The following is an 18,727-nucleotide window of genomic DNA, read 5'->3' as shown; positions in this document are numbered from 1 at the left end:
CTTCAACAAAGTACTGAGTAAAGGGTCTGAATACTTGGTGAATGTGATTTGTTTTTATTTTTAATACATTTGCAAACATTTATAAAAACCTGTTTTTGCTTTGTCATGGGGTAGTGTGTATACATTGATGAGGAAATTAAACCATTGAATACATTTTACAATAAGGGTGTAACGTATCAAAATGTGGAAAAAATCAAGGGGTCTGAATACTTTCTGAATGCACTGTACTTCTCAGTAGTCTCTGAACAGCTTTCAATACCACTTACCTCAGCTGACATGGCAGACATCAGTTCTGACTCATTAGAATTACATTAGTAAAATGCACAGAGGTCATTGACCCTTGGAGATGTACACAGATGCAGAAATAAAATTGTCTTTACTGGAGAACATGCAAGTAACTGTACTTCCACTGGTTACAGTTTGTACTAGAGAAGATAAGGGTGAATAACTTTGGGTAGTCTGAGATGTGAAGTCCGAAAGCCATATGGTTCAACTGCTGACAATAACATGTGATGGTTCAACTGCTGACTTGTTATCATTTTGGGAAAGGTGAGGCAGGGTGTGTCTATTTGTATTGCTGTTAAAATTCCCTCTGCACTCACGTATGTCTGACGTATCACAAGATACCTGCAATTGTTAGTCATTATCAGTATAATCTGGGCCTGGGTTTTCCCAAGGATTGGGTTTCATCGACAATGACATTAGGTTTCCCTTTCTGGTGTCCGACATACAGTATCTGTGTGAATGATAGGGAATTGTCTAGAATTATAGGGAATGATCTAGAATGGTTTCTCCTTCTGGTGTCCAACATACAGTATCTGTGTGAATGATAGGGAATTGTCTAGAATTATAGGGAATGATGTAGAATGAGAGAATTGTATCGAATTATAGGGAATGAGCTTTATACATGTTTGTGTGATATGTATAAACAACAACGAAATGTAAAAAAATGTACATCCTTGGAATGGGAGCAAGTCATTGGGCTACTTTATTTCATGGGGTTTAGGCTCTTACTCTGTTCTAAGTCTTAACTCAACAATAAAAAACAAACGATTTATTGCACACAACTCTCTACAAATAGCAGCAGACTACATCATTATTATCAGAGAATAGAAACCGAAAGTGGTGGGAGGCAGAGAGGAAAAACGAATCTGAATTTGAGGGGCGGGGCAGATCAGCTGTTATATACCAGGCTCAGCTGTACACGGTCACCATCTTCAATCGTAGAAGTTGTTTTTGTCAACACACCGATTTCTCAAAACTATTTGTTGAAACAGTTTGCAAGACTTCACAACAAGGACTTCTCAACAATATCTACTGAAAAAGGTAAGTATTTTTTTCATCATTAGGCTATAATACTTTATATAACTCTGCTGTTAAAGCTAAATAGCTATCAAGCAATTCTCTAACACATTATTTTAGTTATTACAATGGGCTGAATCAATGGTAGCCTTGAATCCTGTAGGTTAATATAAAGGTTATAATATGTTGTATAAATTGTCATGAGCATGTATGATAATACCCCCTTATGTCTGTCAATCATCTCATAATGATTCTCACTAAATTCCAGCCATTTGAGTCAGCAGAAATGTTGATAGAGAGTGGACATTATATATTGAAAGCCTTATTATAAGACAAAGGATCATACATGCTTTCAACAAGTTACAAAGCATTATACCAGCAGGCTTTAAGTAAAGTGTTACTAGACTAAATCATTCAATTGAGCTATGCTAATGTGAGGCCAAATAAATAATACATGAAATCCTCTTTCAGATATCTATCATGGAACTCACTATAACACTTTTGAATGGGGACTCACATCCCCTGACGGTTCAGCCACACACCACTCTGGGGTCGCTCAAGAGTCTGATCAACCAACACTTTGGAGTGGCCATGGAAAGGCAGAGGCTGTCAGGTGTCAATGGGAACAACATCAGTCTCAGCGATGATTCAAAAACTTTGAGTGACTATGGCCTGCATTCAGGATCTAAAGTGATGGTGCTGATTACAGAACCCACTCACATCCAGGTGTTCCTGAAAAACGAAAAGGGCCAGACGCACACATATGAGGTGGTGTCAGGTGAGACTGTAACCCAGTTCAAAGCCAAGGTCCAAAACAAGGAGGGAGTCCCAGCCAACCAACAGAGGCTGATTCATGAGGGCAAGCAGCTCGATGATGGCAAGAAACTGGAAGACTATGGTGTCAGAAATCTAAGCACTATTCACCTGACGCTCCGTCTAAGGGGAGGCTGAAGACACCCAGTATCGACCTGAAACCACAGGTCACCTGAAGCCCTTAACTTATTATGCATTCCATGTCTATTGAGAAAAAGCTATCTTGTCCAAAAATGACCAGTGTTACTTTTGTAGTCAGTTGTAAACTTTTAAATTAAGCATGGCTGATATTGGCTTTTGTTGAAATAATGTAAATGAGATTGTAATAAAGTAATAACCACGTATAAAACTCAGTCTACCATCATTGGCATGGCTCCAACTCAAAACAAAAGTTAAAGCAACATAAGGTAATGGACTGGTTTTTGCTTTCATTTATAAAATACAGTTAAATCAAATGCATCAGGATGTAAATGTGCTGTCGCTCCCTTATTTGGCCTGATAGAGACAGAAAGAGTAACAACATTTACAGTTGAGTTGAGACTCAAACTAAACTGAAGGCAGTCCACATGAGGAAACTACAGGCCAGCCTTGTCAGCAATATACACAATGCTTCATGGTCTGATAAATCTTAACATTGCATATTCATATGGTGTTAAATGAATTGCATTCAAGGGTGAAATAGTTACTGATATTCATTTCCTACAGCACATTTGCTTAATCTTAAATTATAATATACATTTGTATCTTTCAAGAATAGGTAACATGTATTTACCATTGTTCAAACCAAAATACACCACGGCACAAAGATACTCAAGTATTTCAATTAATTTAAGATTGGAAGTACTGGTAGTAGTACTTTTGTAGTATGCGAGTGAAGGCCTTCACATCACACCAGTCAATCTGCCTGGTTGTACCAGCTTGCTGCACTGGCATTCACAGGCCTGTCCTTGTAACGTTCTGCAGCTCCAGAGGCACACCCTGTGCCCTCTACATTCAGTAATCAGGGAGAAGATCTTGGGAGTCTTCACTTCCTCACAGACGCAAGGTAAGCATACCAAAATAAGGCCACCATGTTGGCAAACAGCACTCGAAACTGAAAACACAACAACACAGATTGGTAACAGAGCACCACTACATTCCAGATGAATGCATAAAAGAAAAGCCAGTGAGAACTGCTCACCTCTACAGACACATAGTTGATGTTGATGAACTGGAAGGGGGTCCACACTTTCCAGTTCATCTTCAAGGCAGGCCAATAACTACTATTCACTTTGCTCTGGAAGTCTTCCCACCTCTTACCCTAAAATAGCATTAGAATGGATGAAAATGAATGTACAGGCATGGCAATAGTCTGGATTAGAATGTAATTAATGAACCACTAATGGAAATTAACTGTCTGAGTAGTACTGCATAATTTCACTAGGGCCAACCTAAACTGACAGACTAGGAGGCAGTCCCTGCATAAAGTTTGAACTACACAGAGTAATATTTTTTTTATACGAGACAGTGCTATCTGATCCAAGCAGGGAGAGTTGGTCAGTAATAATGGACTAAAGGAACCTAATGTTACTGCTTATAGTCCAAGGACCTTACATGTTCTGTTTAGAGGCTTACTGGCTCTGGCAGCCAAAACAGCCAAATACTCCAAACGTGAATCGATTCTCTATTGCAGTACGGTTCTAAACTTAAAGCCCTCTACTTTCATATCACATCAAAATAATTTCACAAATGCAAAATATACACTTACTGTACACTGTTTTAACACAGTTGCAGCCAACACTATTTTTCAGTGACAACACGTTTGTGGCATCAATCTTCCGTTTACCCACAGGTGTTATGAGACGCAGATAGCTAATTTGCACAGGTAGTCGACTGTCTTGATGTCTGTTTCCTGTAAACAAATGCTGTAACATGGAAATATGTCAGCGTGGGAACTCTATAAAGTTGTGTAGTAATATAAACGTTTGTTTTTTGAAAATGATTTCTCGCTGATATGAAAGATACATTCCTTATGTTTATTATATTTTACAAAACTGTATGTTCCCCCAGCCAGAAGATACTATCGTCGATAGGCTCTAAAGTCAGTAGCGTCTATGAATGGGCTAGTCAGGTGTATGGTACAGGAGACTCCATAGTGGAGAAGCTGACTTACCTCCAGGATGTTCATAACAAAGAAGAAAAGCAGCAGGAATGCAGGGGCGAAGATAAGGCGATCCAAGAGCAAGCGTTTCACCATGCAGTATGGAACAGTGGTAGGCATCAACACCTCCATAAGTTGGTAAAAGTAATGGCTTGCAGGCCCAGTAATGAGCGACCTGAAACAACAAAGGTACATTTCAATAGCTGTGTTCATTGTACAGTACATTGCAATGGATTACATTGTAACAAAAAAACATGAATTCAAGTGATTTGGACCTGATTTTAATCACATGTCTACCCATAAATGGCAAAGCGGGCAGGTCCTGAAATGTCAATCTCCTTCACTGGCCTTTCGTTTTGCTTCCAATGCTTGAGATAGAAGATTTCCCATTGCTGAGAGAATGTCACTGAAAAAGATATAGACCGTTTATTTGTAGTCATGCCATGGTAGTGATTAAAGTTTGAAGAAAGTTTTCTTCTTTAAGTGCATTGAAACAATGCAACTATGACAGCAACTGTTGTCAGGAGAGATGAGGGAGGTTCTTAGAGCAGAGGCTGATTGGCTGAAAACAGACAGAGCAAAGTAGAAAGGTCTTGGCAAAGGGACATGTTTACCTTGCCAAAGCATAGTTTGCAAATTATCAAGTAGCCCCATACCCTTATACCCTTACGATGCCTACCACAAATTAGTTGAAAATAGTTAATGCAGTCCTGTATTAAGAGCAATCAGTAGTAATTGTTGTCACTTGTTAGGTGTTACACAAGTTCGCTATAAGAGTGATCAGATGATGTGGATGCTACGCTACAGGCCTGTTTTGCTAGCACAGATTGGAATATGTTCCGGGATTCATCCAATGGCATTGAGGACTGTACCACCTCAGTCATCGGCTTCATCAATAAGTGCATTGACAACTTCGTCCCCAGAGTGACCGTACGTACATATCCCAACCGGTAGCCATGGATTACAGGCAACATTCGCACTGAGCTAAAGGCTAGAGCTGCCGCTTTCAAGGATCAGGAGCCTAATCCGGACACTTATAAGAAATCCCACTATGCCCTCAGACGAACCATCAAACAAGCAAAGCGTCAATACAGGATTAAGATTGAATCCTACTACACCGGCTTTGAAGCTTGTCGGATGTGGCAGGGCTTGAAAACTATTACGGACTACAAAGGGAAACCCAAGCATGAGCTGCCCAGTGACACGAGCCTACCAGACGAGCTAAATGTCTTTTATGCTTGCTTCGAGGCAGGCAACACTGACATATACACGAGAGCACCAGCTGTTCTGGACGACTGTGTGATAACGCTCTCAGTAGCTGATGTGAGCAAGACCTTTAAACAGGTCAAAATTCACAAAGCCGCGGGGCCAGACAGATTACCAGGACGTGTATTCAAAGCACGCGCGTACCAACTGGCAAGTGTCTTCATTGACATTTTCAACCTCTCCCTAACCGAGTCTGTAATACCTACATGTTTCAAGCAGACCACCATAGACCCTGTGCCCAAGGAAGCAAAGGTAATCTGCCTAAATGATTACCGCCCCGTAGCACTCACGTCGGTAGCCATGAAGTGCTTTGAAAGGCTGGTCATGGCTCACGATCAACAGCATCCTCCCGAATACCCTAGACCAGAGGTGCACAATTGGCCGACCTCGGTCCAGACCGAGTGAAGGTTCTATCTGGACCTTGACACATTTCTCATAAATAATTGTTCAATTAAATACTGATGAAGCAACCTTTTTTTCAATGTACATATACTGCGTTGGCTCAGCACAGCTGGGAAGGTCCCAAACAGTGCCCCATACTACTGTGTTTTGTCCAATCACGTGTGTTATTTAAATCACTTCACGAAACTCTGCCAATCAAAGTGAATGTTTACAATGCATGTTAGGAGACTGATGTTGTCAGAGAGAGAGACAGCGAGAGAAGCAAAAGCGGAAGCTAGAGGAGAAATGATAGAATGGCGTGCGCTAAAGTTAGGAAAGTTGATACAGAAAATCGAGCTTTCAAAGAGGAGTGGACAGACAAATATGCCTTTATCCTTCCCGCAGCGAGTGTCAAACCACTCTGCCTGATATGTTCAGAGACCGTGGCTCTAATAAGTGCCAACGTGAAGTGCCACTACGAGACAAAGCACAGATCTTTTGAGCAAACATATCCACAGCAGTCTAAGGTGAGGGCACGCAAAATACACAAACTCAAAGCCCAGTATGATCGGTCCACCAGAGTCCTCTCCCATGCATTCACTGCCCAACAACGTGCAAACGAATGTTCACTAAAAAATTGCTTGGATTTTGGGTCAACACCAAAAGCCATTTACTGACGGGGGAGTGGTGAGAAATTGCATGAATGTTGTTGCTAAAACTTTACTTGACGGTAAACAAAAAGACGAGCTGTGTGAAAAGATCAAGCAAATCCCAATGTCACGTACAACATCAGCAAGAAAGAGTGAAATACTAACAGAGGATGTATTAACACAGCTTGATGAAGATATTCGGAGTGAACCATGCATAGCATTAGCTGTTGATGAATCTACTGATGTGAGTAATAATGCCCAGCTTCTGGTGTATGTTAGATTTTACCACACAGAGAAGAAGGAATTCTGTGAAGACCTGTTAGGTGTAACACCACCCGAGACACATACAAGAGGAAAGACATAGACATGGTCATAAAGGAGATGCTGAGAAAGAGGGGGATAGATCTAAAACAAGTGATCTCCATCACCTCAGACGGGGCCCCTGCCATGACAGGAAGAGAGAGAGGAGCTGTGGCACGGCTGAAAGAGGACAACAATGATCTCACAGCTTACCACTGCATCATTCATCAGTCTGTCCTGTGCGCCAATCTGTCAGAAGAGTATGCTGAAGTGATGAATACAATGATGAAACTCATCAACTTCCTCAGGGCATCCTCATCTCATCAACATCACCTGCAGAAAGAATTCCTGAAAGAAGTTGAGGCAAATGACCTACTGCTGCACAACAACGTAAGATGGCTCAGTAAAGGTAGGGTGTTGCAACGCTTTTGGTCCATTCAAAAGGAAATAACAGCTTTCCTAGTACAACTCAAGAGTCAGAAGGCAACACAGTTTTCACTATTTTTTGCAAGACGAGAGCAAAATGGACACTGTTGCTTTTTGATAGACATCACATCACACCTTAATGAGCTCAAAGTGAAACTACAGGGCAAGAACAATTCAGTTTGTGATTTGATGACATCTGTCCGCTCCTTCCAGAGGAAACGAAGTGTTCAAGGAAGATCTTCAAGGAGACTGTACACACTTCCCAAAAGTGCAGGAACTGATTCAGGGTGAGAGAGATGTTTCTCCTTATGTTGACTTCATAGATACGCTGACTGGAAACGTCAGAAATCGCTTTGACAGCTTCAGCCTTGGACAGCAGCTCCTTCTAATTGAGAATCCATTCCTCATCACAGATGTCAGGGGATTGTCAAAGGAGGTGACACAGACCTTCAAGTGGGCACATGCTGGATCTCTACAGATTGAACTGATTGATCCGCAAGCAAATGTTGCACTAAGAGCACTTTCAACTAACTGATCATGACACTTTCTGGCTGCAGGCTGTGTCTGAGACTGTTTTCCCTGGTCTAACCAAAGTAGCACTACACACCTTGACCATGTTTGGCTCCACATACAGTTGTGAGTCTTCTTTCTACACTACGAACATCATTCAAAATAAGTACCGTTCTAGACTCACCAATGAGAACCTACAGTTGAAGTCGGAAGTTAACATACACTTAGGTTTTTCAACCACTCCACAAATTTCTTGTTAACAAACTATAGTTTTGGCAAGTCAGTTAGGACATCTACTTTGTGCATGACACAAGTAATTTTATCAACAATTGTTTACAGACAGAATATTTCACTTATAATTCACTGTATCACAATTCCAGTGGGTCAGAAGTTTACATACACTAAGTTGACTGTGCCTTTAAACAGCTTGGAAAATTCAAGAAAGTGATGTCATGGCTTTAGAAGCTTCTGATAGGCTAATTGACATCATTTGAGTCAATTGGAGGTGTACCTGTGGATGTATTTCAAGGCCTACCTTCAAACTCAGTGCCTTTTTGCTTGACATCATGGGAAAATCAAAAGAAATCAGCCAAGACCTAAGAAAAAAAGTCTGGTTCATCCTTGGGAGCAATTTCCAAACGCCTGAAGGTACCACGTTCATCTGTACAAACAATAGTACACAAGTATAAACACCATGGGACCACGCAGCCGTCATACCGCTCAGGAAGGAGACGCGTTCTGTCTCCTAGAGATGAATGTACTTTGGTGCGAAAAGTGCAAATCTATCCCAGAACAACAGCAAAGGACCTTGTGAAGATGCTGGAGGAAACAGGTACAGAAGTATCGATATCCACAGTAAAGCGAGTCCTACATCGACATAACCTGAAAGGCTGCTCAGCAAGGAAGAAGCCACTGCTCCAAAACCGCCATAAAAAAGCCAGACTACGGTTTGCAACTGCACATGGGGACAAAGATCGTACTTTTTGGAGAAATGTCCTCTGTTCTGATGAAACAAAAATAGAACTGTTTGGCCATAATGACCATCATTATGTTTGGAGGAAAAAGGGGGAGGCTTGCAAGCCGAAGAACATCATCCCAACCGTGAAGCACGGGGGTGGCAGCATCATGTTGTGGGGGTGCTTTGCTGCAGGAGGGACTGGTGCACTTCACAAAATAGATGGCATCATGAGGATGGAAAATTATGTGGATATATTGAAGCAACATCTCAAGACACCAGTCAGGAAGTTAAAGCTTAGTCGCAAATGGGTCTTCCAAATGGACAATGACCCCAAGAATACTTCCAAAGTTGTGGCAAAATGGCTTAAGGACAACAAAGTCAAGGTATTGGAGTGGCCATCACAAAGCCCTGACCTCAATCCTATAGAAAATTTGTGGGCAGAACTGAAAAAGTATGTGCGAGCAAGGAGGCCTACAAACCTGACTCAGTTACACCAGCTCTGTCAGGAGAAATGGGCCAAAATTCACCCAACGTATTGTGGGAAGCTTGTGGAAGGCTACCCAAAACGTTTGGCCCAAGTTAAACAATTTAAAGGCAATGCTACCAAATACTAATTGAGTGTATGTAAACTTCTGACCCACTGGGAATGTGATGAAAGAAATAAAAGCTGAAATAAATCATTCTCTCTACTATTATTCTGACATTTTACATTCTTAAAATAAAGTGGTGATCCTAACTGACCTAAGACAGGGAATTGTTACTAGGATTACATGTCAGTAATTGTGGAAAATGGAGTTTAAATGTATTTGGCTAAGGTGTATGTAAACTTCCGACTTCAACTGTACATATGTGCATGAGAATGGCACTGACTCCATTCCAGCCAAAGTTCAAATTACTGGCAGGCCAAGCAAAAGCCAATTTCTCTAACTAAAGAAAAGAGATGAAGAAATGAAGTGGAAGAGAGTAGGAAAGATAAATATTTAACTTGTGGTTTCTTATCTGTTCAAAAATCAAAGCACTTTTTTCAGAAACAGGCACTTTTGTTATTTTTGTGTGAAGATGCAGTCTTGTTTTGCTTGAAATGAGAACATTTGTGATAGGCCTACTTTTATTCATGATTAGGCTGCATATTTATTTTACCTCATGTTTAATGTGTCTGCATTGAAAATGTGCAATAGGGGCCTCCCGGGTGGCGCAGTGGTCTAGGGCACTGCATCGCAGTGCTAACTGCGCCACCAGAGTCTCTGGGTTCGCGCCCAGGCTCTGTCGCAGCCGGCCGCGACCGGGAGGTCCGTGGGGCGACGCACAATTGGGCTAGCGTCGTCCGGGTTAGGGTGGGTTTGGCCGGTAGGGATATCCTTGTCTCATCGCGCTCCAGCGACTCCTGTGGCGGGCCGGGCGCAGTGCGTGCTAACCAAGGGGGCCAGGTGCACGGTGTTTCCTCCGACACATTGGTGCAGCTGGCTTCCGGGTTGGAGGCGCGCTGTGTTAAAGAAGCAGTGCGGCTTGGTTGGGTTGTGCTTCGGAGGACGCATGGCTTTCGACCTTCGTCTCTCCCGAGCCCGTACAGGAGTTGTAGCGATGAGACAAGATAGTAATTACTAGCGATTGGATACCACGAAAATTGGGGAGAAAAGGGGATAAAATTTTTAAAAAAGAAAAAAAAGAAAAAAGAAAATGTGCAATAAATATTGTTGAAATGTTATTGAAATGTAGTACTTTGTTTATTAGCTATACATATAGAAGAACTACATATGCCCCCAAATCATAGCGCACGTTAGACATTTTAATGGTTTGGACCTTTGGGGGGAGAAAATGTTAGTCGCTGGACCTCTTTAAATTCTAATTGTGCACCCCTGCCCTAGACCCATTCCAATTCACATACCGCCCCAACAGATCCACAGATGACGCAATCTCAATCGCCCTCCACACTGCCCTTTCCCACCTGGACAAAAGGAACACCTATGTGAGAATGCTGTTCATTGACTACAACTCATCGTTCAACAACATAGTGTCCAAGAAGCTCATCACTAAGCTAATGTTAGGATTTATGTTTATGCACTATAGCCCGCTACCATATTGTTTGAAGATGAATATTGTTTTGTTACACACACACACAAACAATACAGATGTGTAGGTGTGTAAAGACTGATCAACATAGAGGGACAGGCTATACAGGCTGTGGTCAATCTGGAGAGGGGAGGGGTGCATATCTCTAAGCCAACTAGGGAGGGTAGAGCACTGGACAATACCATATTAGGAACTGTTTGAGTGTAGAATCGACGGAGACACAAGACGGATCTAATCTACCCAACAACCAGATGCGGACAGAGGAGAGCACCATGGGACTTGGACAAGTCCAAGTGCCAGCATAGGCTGAGCAAAGTTTAAACCGCGCTCAGCCTCTACTATGATAGGCCAACGGACGAGTTGGAACTAAAGCTGTCATAGTATAAGAACTGCTATTTGAGTACATTCCACAGTTCCCTGTTTTACCCTGCGCGGTGATACAGCGAACCCGTATATACGAAAATTGCATTTACCATTTATCGCATGAGTTTAATTAAAATACTTAAAGTATATTCGGTGACTCTGAATCACATTTTGTCCTGATACCAGATTTGAACTGACGCAAATCTCTTTCACTAAGGAGCCTGGGACTAAACACCACCCTCTGCAACTGGATCCTGGACTTCTTGACGGGCATCACTGAGGCCAAGCTTCCTGCCACCCAGGACCTATATAATAGGCGGTGTCAGAGGAAAAAACAAAAAATTGTCTGGGACTCCAGTCACCCAACCCATAGTCTGACTGACCAGAGCGCCAAGTCTAGGACCAAAAGGCTCCTTAACAGCTTCTACCCCCAAGCCATAAAACTGCTGAACAATTAATCAAATGGACACCGGACCATTTGTTTTGTACACTCGCTGTTTATTATCTATGCAGTCACTTCAACCCTACCTACATGTACAAATTACCTCGACTAACCTGTACCCCCGCACATTGACTCGGTACCGGGAACCCCTGAATATAGCCTCGTTATTTATTTTGTGTTACTTTTTTTTTTTTTTTTTTACTTTCGTTTATTTGGTAAATATTTTCTTAACTCTTTTTGAACTGCACTGTTGGTTAAAGGCTTGTAAGTAAGCATTTCACGGTAAGGTCTACACTTGTTGTATTCGGCACATGTGACAAATAAAGTTTGATTTGATAACCAGAAAGACCCCTGCAAGCTAACTAACGTTAGTTAATAACAACAGCTAATGATTCCATATATTCAAACTATTTCAATAGGCTAGCTAACGTTAGCTATACTGACCTCGTCGCGGATTTGGTAAGAATTGGGTAATTCTTCAGCAGAATCAAGTATTGATGCAGCAGTCCCATATAGAGGGCAGAGTCTCGAATCGGTAAACTTTGTACAGGCATTGTAACGGTAGATATGTTGCATTTAGACGATACGTTTTGTGTTTGAAGGACCACCACCGCACAGATGTGTCTGGCCCTATGACAGATATGTTTGGCCAAATGATGAATATAAACCCTGGATTGCTGATGCTATGTACTGGCCAACGAGAGCATTTGAAGCCACCGGTCAGCCATATTGACACTTCCTAGAAGAAGCAGTCCTCCATAGGAATGGATGGAATTCTACAGTATTTTAATTAATGGTTTCAAGGACAAAAAAACATGTATTTACGTTTTTTTTGTAGAGGGACATTAACATTAGAAAATCATACTTTAGGGAAATGTTTTTATATATATTTTCATCTTTCAGGGACTAAAAGACTAGTCAGGATCGAGGGAAAGATGAACGGAGCAAAGTACAGAGAGATACTTCATGAAAACCTGCTCCAGAGCGCTCAGGACCTCAGACTGGGGCGAAGGTTCACCTTCCAACAGGACAACGACCCTAAGCACACAGCCAAGACAACGCAGGAGTGGCATCGGGACAAGTCTCTGAATGTCCTTGAGTGGCTCAGCCAGAGTCCAGACTCGAACCCGATCTAACATCTCTAGAGACCTGAAAATAGCTGTGCAGCAACGCTCCACATTCAACCTGACAGAGCTTGAATGGATTTGCAGAGAAGAATGGGAGAAACTCCCCAAATACAGGTGTGCCAGGCTTGAGGCGTGATACCCAAGAAGACTCAAGGCTGTAATCGCTGCCAAAGATGCTTCAACAAAGTACTGAGTAAAGGGTCTGAATACTTGGTGAATGTGATTTGTTTTTATTTTTAATACATTTGCAAACATTTATAAAAACCTGTTTTTGCTTTGTCATGGGGTAGTGTGTATACATTGATGAGGAAATTAAACCATTGAATACATTTTACAATAAGGGTGTAACGTATCAAAATGTGGAAAAAATCAAGGGGTCTGAATACTTTCTGAATGCACTGTACTTCTCAGTAGTCTCTGAACAGCTTTCAATACCACTTACCTCAGCTGACATGGCAGACATCAGTTCTGACTCATTAGAATTACATTAGTAAAATGCACAGAGGTCATGGACCCTTGGAGATGTACACAGATGCAGAAATAAAATTGTCTTTACTGGAGAACATGCAAGTAACTGTACTTCCACTGGTTACAGTTTGTACTAGAGAAGATAAGGGTGAATAACTTTGGGTAGTCTGAGATGTGAAGTCCGAAAGCCATATGGTTCAACTGCTGACAATAACATGTGATGGTTCAACTGCTGACTTGTTATCATTTTGGGAAAGGTGAGGCAGGGTGTGTCTATTTGTATTGCTGTTAAAATTCCCTCTGCACTCACGTATGTCTGACGTATCACAAGATACCTGCAATTGTTAGTCATTATCAGTATAATCTGGGCCTGGGTTTTCCCAAGGATTGGGTTTCATCGACAATGACATTAGGTTTCCCTTTCTGGTGTCCGACATACAGTATCTGTGTGAATGATAGGGAATTGTCTAGAATTATAGTGAATGATCTAGAATGGTTTCTCCTTCTGGTGTCCAACATACAGTATCTGTGTGAATGATAGGGAATTGTCTAGAATTATAGGGAATGATGTAGAATGAGAGAATTGTATCGAATTATAGGGAATGAGCTTTATACATGTTTGTGTGATATGTATAAACAACAACGAAATGTAAAAAAATGTACATCCTTGGAATGGGAGCAAGTCATTGGGCTACTTTATTTCATGGGGTTTAGGCTCTTACTCTGTTCTAAGTCTTAACTCAACAATAAAAAACAAACGATTTATTGCACACAACTCTCTACAAATAGCAGCAGACTACATCATTATTATCAGAGAATAGAAACCGAAAGTGGTGGGAGGCAGAGAGGAAAAACGAATCTGAATTTGAGGGGCGGGGCAGATCAGCTGTTATATACCAGGCTCAGCTGTACACGGTCACCATCTTCAATCGTAGAAGTTGTTTTTGTCAACACACCGATTTCTCAAAACTATTTGTTGAAACAGTTTGCAAGACTTCACAACAAGGACTTCTCAACAATATCTACTGAAAAAGGTAAGTATTTTTTTCATCATTAGGCTATAATACTTTATATAACTCTGCTGTTAAAGCTAAATAGCTATCAAGCAATTCTCTAACACATTATTTTAGTTATTACAATGGGCTGAATCAATGGTAGCCTTGAATCCTGTAGGTTAATATAAAGGTTATAATATGTTGTATAAATTGTCATGAGCATGTATGATAATACCCCCTTATGTCTGTCAATCATCTCATAATGATTCTCACTAAATTCCAGCCATTTGAGTCAGCAGAAATGTTGATAGAGAGTGGACATTATATATTGAAAGCCTTATTATAAGACAAAGGATCATACATGCTTTCAACAAGTTACAAAGCATTATACCAGCAGGCTTTAAGTAAAGTGTTACTAGACTAAATCATTCAATTGAGCTATGCTAATGTGAGGCCAAATAAATAATACATGAAATCCTCTTTCAGATATCTATCATGGAACTCACTATAACACTTTTGAATGGGGACTCACATCCCCTGACGGTTCAGCCACACACCACTCTGGGGTCGCTCAAGAGTCTGATCAACCAACACTTTGGAGTGGCCATGGAAAGGCAGAGGCTGTCAGGTGTCAATGGGAACAACATCAGTCTCAGCGATGATTCAAAAACTTTGAGTGACTATGGCCTGCATTCAGGATCTAAAGTGATGGTGCTGATTACAGAACCCACTCACATCCAGGTGTTCCTGAAAAACGAAAAGGGCCAGACGCACACATATGAGGTGGTGTCAGGTGAGACTGTAACCCAGTTCAAAGCCAAGGTCCAAAACAAGGAGGGAGTCCCAGCCAACCAACAGAGGCTGATTCATGAGGGCAAGCAGCTCGATGATGGCAAGAAACTGGAAGACTATGGTGTCAGAAATCTAAGCACTATTCACCTGACGCTCCGTCTAAGGGGAGGCTGAAGACACCCAGTATCGACCTGAAACCACAGGTCACCTGAAGCCCTTAACTTATTATGCATTCCATGTCTATAGAGAAAAAGCTATCTTGTCCAAAAATGACCAGTGTTACTTTTGTAGTCAGTCGTAAACTTTTAAATTAAGCATGGCTGATATTGGCTTTTGTTGAAATAATGTAAATGAGATTGTAATAAAGTAATAACCAAGTATAAAACTCAGTCTACCATCATTGGCATGGCTCCAACTCAAAACAAAAGTTAAAGCAACATAAGGTAATGGACTGGTTTTTGCTTTCATTTATAAAATACAGTTAAATCAAATGCATCAGGATGTAAAATACTTTGTCAGTTTCAGTCCGATGTGCTGTTGCTCCCTTATTTGGCCTGATAGAGACAGAAAGAGTAATAACATTTACAGTTTGAGACTCAAACTAAACTGAAAGCAGTCCACATGAGGAAACTACAGGCCAGACCTGTCAGCAATATACACAATGCTTCATGGTCTGATAAATCTTAACATTGCATATTCATATGGTGTTAAATGAATTGCATTCAAGGTTGAAATAGTTACTGATATTCATTTCCTACAGCACATTTGCTTCATCTTAAATTATAATATACATTTGTATCTTTCAAGAATAGGTAACATGTATTTACCATTGTTCAAACCAAAATACACCACGGCACAAAGATACTCAAGTATTTCAATTAATTTAAGATTGGAAATTTCAGTAGTAAGAATTAACATTGAACATTTTAGTTATCGGTTATTCTGCATGTGAGCAACACATTAGATGTGTTATGATTTCCTTAGTGTAGTACTTTTGTAGTATGCGAGTGAAGGCCTTCACATCACCCCAGTCAATCTGCCTGGTTGTACCAGCTTGCTGCACTGGCATTCACAGGCCTGTCCTTGTAACGTTCTGCAGCTCCAGAGGCACACCCTGTGCCCTCTACATTCAGTAATCAGGGAGAAGATCTTGGGAGTCTTCACTTCCTCACAGACGCAAGGTAAGCATACCAAAATAAGGCCACCATGTTGGCAAACAGCACTCGAAACTGAAAACACAACAACACAGATTGGTAACAGAGCGCCACTACATTCCAGATGAATGCATAAAAGAAAAGCCAGTGAGAACTGCTCACCTCTACAGACACATAGTTGATGTTGATGAACTGGAAGGGGGTCCACACTTTCCAGTTCATCTTCAAGGCAGGCCAATAACTACTATTCACTTTGCTCTGGAAGTCTTCCCACCTCTTAACCTAAAATAGCATTAGAATGGATGAAAATGAATGTACAGGCATGGCAATAGTCTGGATTAGAATGTAATTAATGAACCACTAATGGAAATTAACTGTCTGAGTAGTACTGCATAATTTCACTAGGGCCAACCTAAATTGACAGACTAGGAGGCAGTCCCTGCATAAAGTTTGAACTACACAGAGTAATATTTTTTTTATACAAGACAGTGCTATCTGATCCAAGCAGGGAGAGTTGGTCAGTAATAATGGACTAAAGGAACCTAATGTTACTGCTTATAGTCCAAGGACCTTACATGTTCTGTTTAGAGGCTTACTGGCTCTGGCAGCCAAAACAGCCAAATACTCCAAACGTGAATCGATTCTCAATTGCGGTACGGTTCTAAACTTAAAGCCCTCTACTTTCATATCACATCAAAATAATTTCACAAATGCAAAACATACACTACCGGTCAAAAGTTTTAGAACACCTACTCATTCAAGGGATTTTCCTTTTCTTTTTTTAAAACTATTTTCTACATTGTAGAATAATAGTGAAGACATCAAAACTATGAAATAACACATATGGAATCATGTAGTAACCAAAAAAAGTGTGAAACAAATCAAAATATATTTTAGATTTGAGATTCTTCAAAATAGCCACCCTTTTCCTTGAGCACACTCTCGGCATTTACTTACTGTACACTGTTTTAACCCGTTTTAACAAAGTTGCAGCCAACACTATTTTTCAGTGACATCACGTTTGTGGCATCCATCTTCCGTTTACACATAGGTGTTAGGTGACGCATATAATTTGCACAGGTAGTCGACTGTCTTGCGTCTATTTTCTATAAACAACGCTGTAACATGGAAATATGTCTGCGTGGGAACTCTATAAATTTGTGTAGTAATATAAACTTTTGTTTTTTGAAAATGATTTCTTGCTGATATGAAAGATAGTTTTGGAAAATATAAGAAACAGAAGAAATGTATGTTCCCCCGGCCAGAAGATACTATCGTCAATAGGCGCTAAAGTCAGTAGCGTCTATGAATGGGCTAGTCAGGTGTATGGTACAGGAGACTCCATAGTGGAGAAGCTGACTTACCTCCAGGATGTTCATAACAAAGAAGAAAAGCAGCAGGAATGCAGGGGCGAAGATAAGGCGATCCAAGAGCAAGCGTTTCACCATGCAGTATGGAACAGTGGTAGGCATCAACACCTCCATATGTTGGTAAAAGTAATGGCTTACAGGCCCAGTAATGAGCGACCTGAAACAAAAACGTGAAATTTCAATAGCTGTGTTCATTGTACAGTACATTGCAATTAAAAAAACAACAACAATTCAAGTGATTTGGACCTGATTTTAATCACATGCCTACCCATAAATGGCAAAGCGGGCAGGTCCTGAAATGTCAATCTCCTTCACTGGGGTCCCTTCTTTGGCCTTTCGTTTTGCTTCCAATGCTTGAGATAGAAGATTTCCCATTGCTGAGAGAATGCCACTGAAAAAGATGTAGACCATTTATTTGTAGTCATGCCATGGTAGTGGTCAAAGTTTGAAGAAAGTTTTCTTCTTTAAGTGCATTGAAACAATGCAACTATGACAGCAACTGTTGTCAGGAAAGATGAGGGAGGTTCTCAGAGCAGAGGCTGATTGGCTGAAAACAGACAGAGCAAAGTAGAAAGGTCTTGGCAAAGGGACATGTTTACCTTGCCAAAGCATAGTTTGCAAATTATCAAGTAGCTCCATAGCCTTTTACCCTTACGATGTCTACCACAAATTAGTTAATGCAATTTTTTTACCGTTATTTAACTAGGCAAGTCAGTTAAGAACAATTTCTGTATGAGTGATCAGTAGTAATTGTTGTCAATTGTTAGGTGTTACACTAGTTAGCTATAAGATAACGAGAAAGACCCCTGCAAGCTAACTAGTTAATAACAATAGCTAATTATCCCATTATATTCAAACTGTTTCAACAGGCTAGCTAACGTTAGCTATACTGACCTCGTCACGGATTTGGTAAGAATTGGGTAATTCTTCAGCAGAATCAAGTATTGATGCAGCAGTCGCACATGGAATGCAGTCTCTCGAATCGGTAAACTTTGTACAGGCATTGTCACGGTAGAAATGTTGCATTTAGACGATACGTTTTGTGTTTGAAGGACCACCACCACACAGATGTGTCTGGCCCTATGACAGATATGTTTGGACAAATGATGTATATAAACCCTGGATTGTGTTGCTATGTACTGGCCAACGAGAGCATTTGAAGCCCCGGTCGGCCATATTGGCACTACCCTGAATAAGAAG

The 18,727-nt window shown here is 40.9% G+C and overlaps 3 protein-coding genes and 1 pseudogene across 3 annotated transcripts; 2 read left to right on the top strand and 2 right to left on the bottom strand.

The window, feature by feature from the left end:
• Positions 1–1,190: 1,190 nt before the first annotated feature.
• LOC120063293 (polyubiquitin-like) lies at positions 1,191–2,464 on the top strand. The gene is made up of 2 exons (XM_039013582.1): positions 1,191–1,326; positions 1,774–2,464. Exon 2 carries the CDS (start codon positions 1,783–1,785, stop codon positions 2,251–2,253), a length of 471 nt encoding a protein of 156 aa, XP_038869510.1. The 5' UTR covers positions 1,191–1,326; positions 1,774–1,782; the 3' UTR covers positions 2,254–2,464.
• Positions 2,465–2,923: 459 nt separating this feature from the next.
• On the bottom strand, positions 2,924–12,190 carry LOC120063292 (annotated as a pseudogene).
• Positions 12,191–13,889: 1,699 nt separating this feature from the next.
• LOC120063291 (peroxisomal membrane protein 2-like) lies at positions 13,890–18,628 on the bottom strand. The gene is made up of 5 exons (XM_039013581.1): positions 18,422–18,628; positions 17,796–17,918; positions 17,522–17,684; positions 16,320–16,439; positions 13,890–16,232 (listed from the first exon to the last, which is right to left on the bottom strand). Exons 1-5 carry the CDS (start codon positions 18,529–18,531, stop codon positions 16,164–16,166), a joined length of 585 nt encoding a protein of 194 aa, XP_038869509.1. The 5' UTR covers positions 18,532–18,628; the 3' UTR covers positions 13,890–16,163.
• Positions 14,115–15,388, top strand: LOC120063294 (polyubiquitin-like). The gene is made up of 2 exons (XM_039013583.1): positions 14,115–14,250; positions 14,698–15,388. Exon 2 carries the CDS (start codon positions 14,707–14,709, stop codon positions 15,175–15,177), a length of 471 nt encoding a protein of 156 aa, XP_038869511.1. The 5' UTR covers positions 14,115–14,250; positions 14,698–14,706; the 3' UTR covers positions 15,178–15,388.
• Positions 18,629–18,727: the final 99 nt, after the last annotated feature.

The sequence above is a fragment of the Salvelinus namaycush genome, chromosome 18 (assembly GCF_016432855.1).
Source record: "Salvelinus namaycush isolate Seneca chromosome 18, SaNama_1.0, whole genome shotgun sequence".
NCBI lineage: Eukaryota > Metazoa > Chordata > Actinopteri > Salmoniformes > Salmonidae > Salvelinus > Salvelinus namaycush.
The sequence above is the reverse complement of the archived record's forward strand: the minus strand, read 5'-3'. Positions and strand labels throughout refer to the sequence as shown.

Excerpts from the sequence above, each read along its gene's own strand:
- LOC120063293 (XM_039013582.1), top strand. The coding sequence starts at position 1,783 with ATGGAACTCACTATAACACTTTTGAATGGGGACTCACATCCCCTGACG.
- LOC120063294 (XM_039013583.1), top strand. The coding sequence starts at position 14,707 with ATGGAACTCACTATAACACTTTTGAATGGGGACTCACATCCCCTGACG.
- LOC120063291 (XM_039013581.1), bottom strand. The coding sequence starts at position 18,531 with ATGCCTGTACAAAGTTTACCGATTCGAGAGACTGCATTCCATGTGCGA. Across the intron at positions 17,685-17,795 it reads GCCCGCTTTGCCATTTATGG|GTCGCTCATTACTGGGCCTG; the intron begins GTAGGCATGTGA and ends TTTTTGTTTCAG. Across the intron at positions 16,440-17,521 it reads TTGTTATGAACATCCTGGAG|GTTAAGAGGTGGGAAGACTT; the intron begins GTAAGTCAGCTT and ends ATGCTATTTTAG.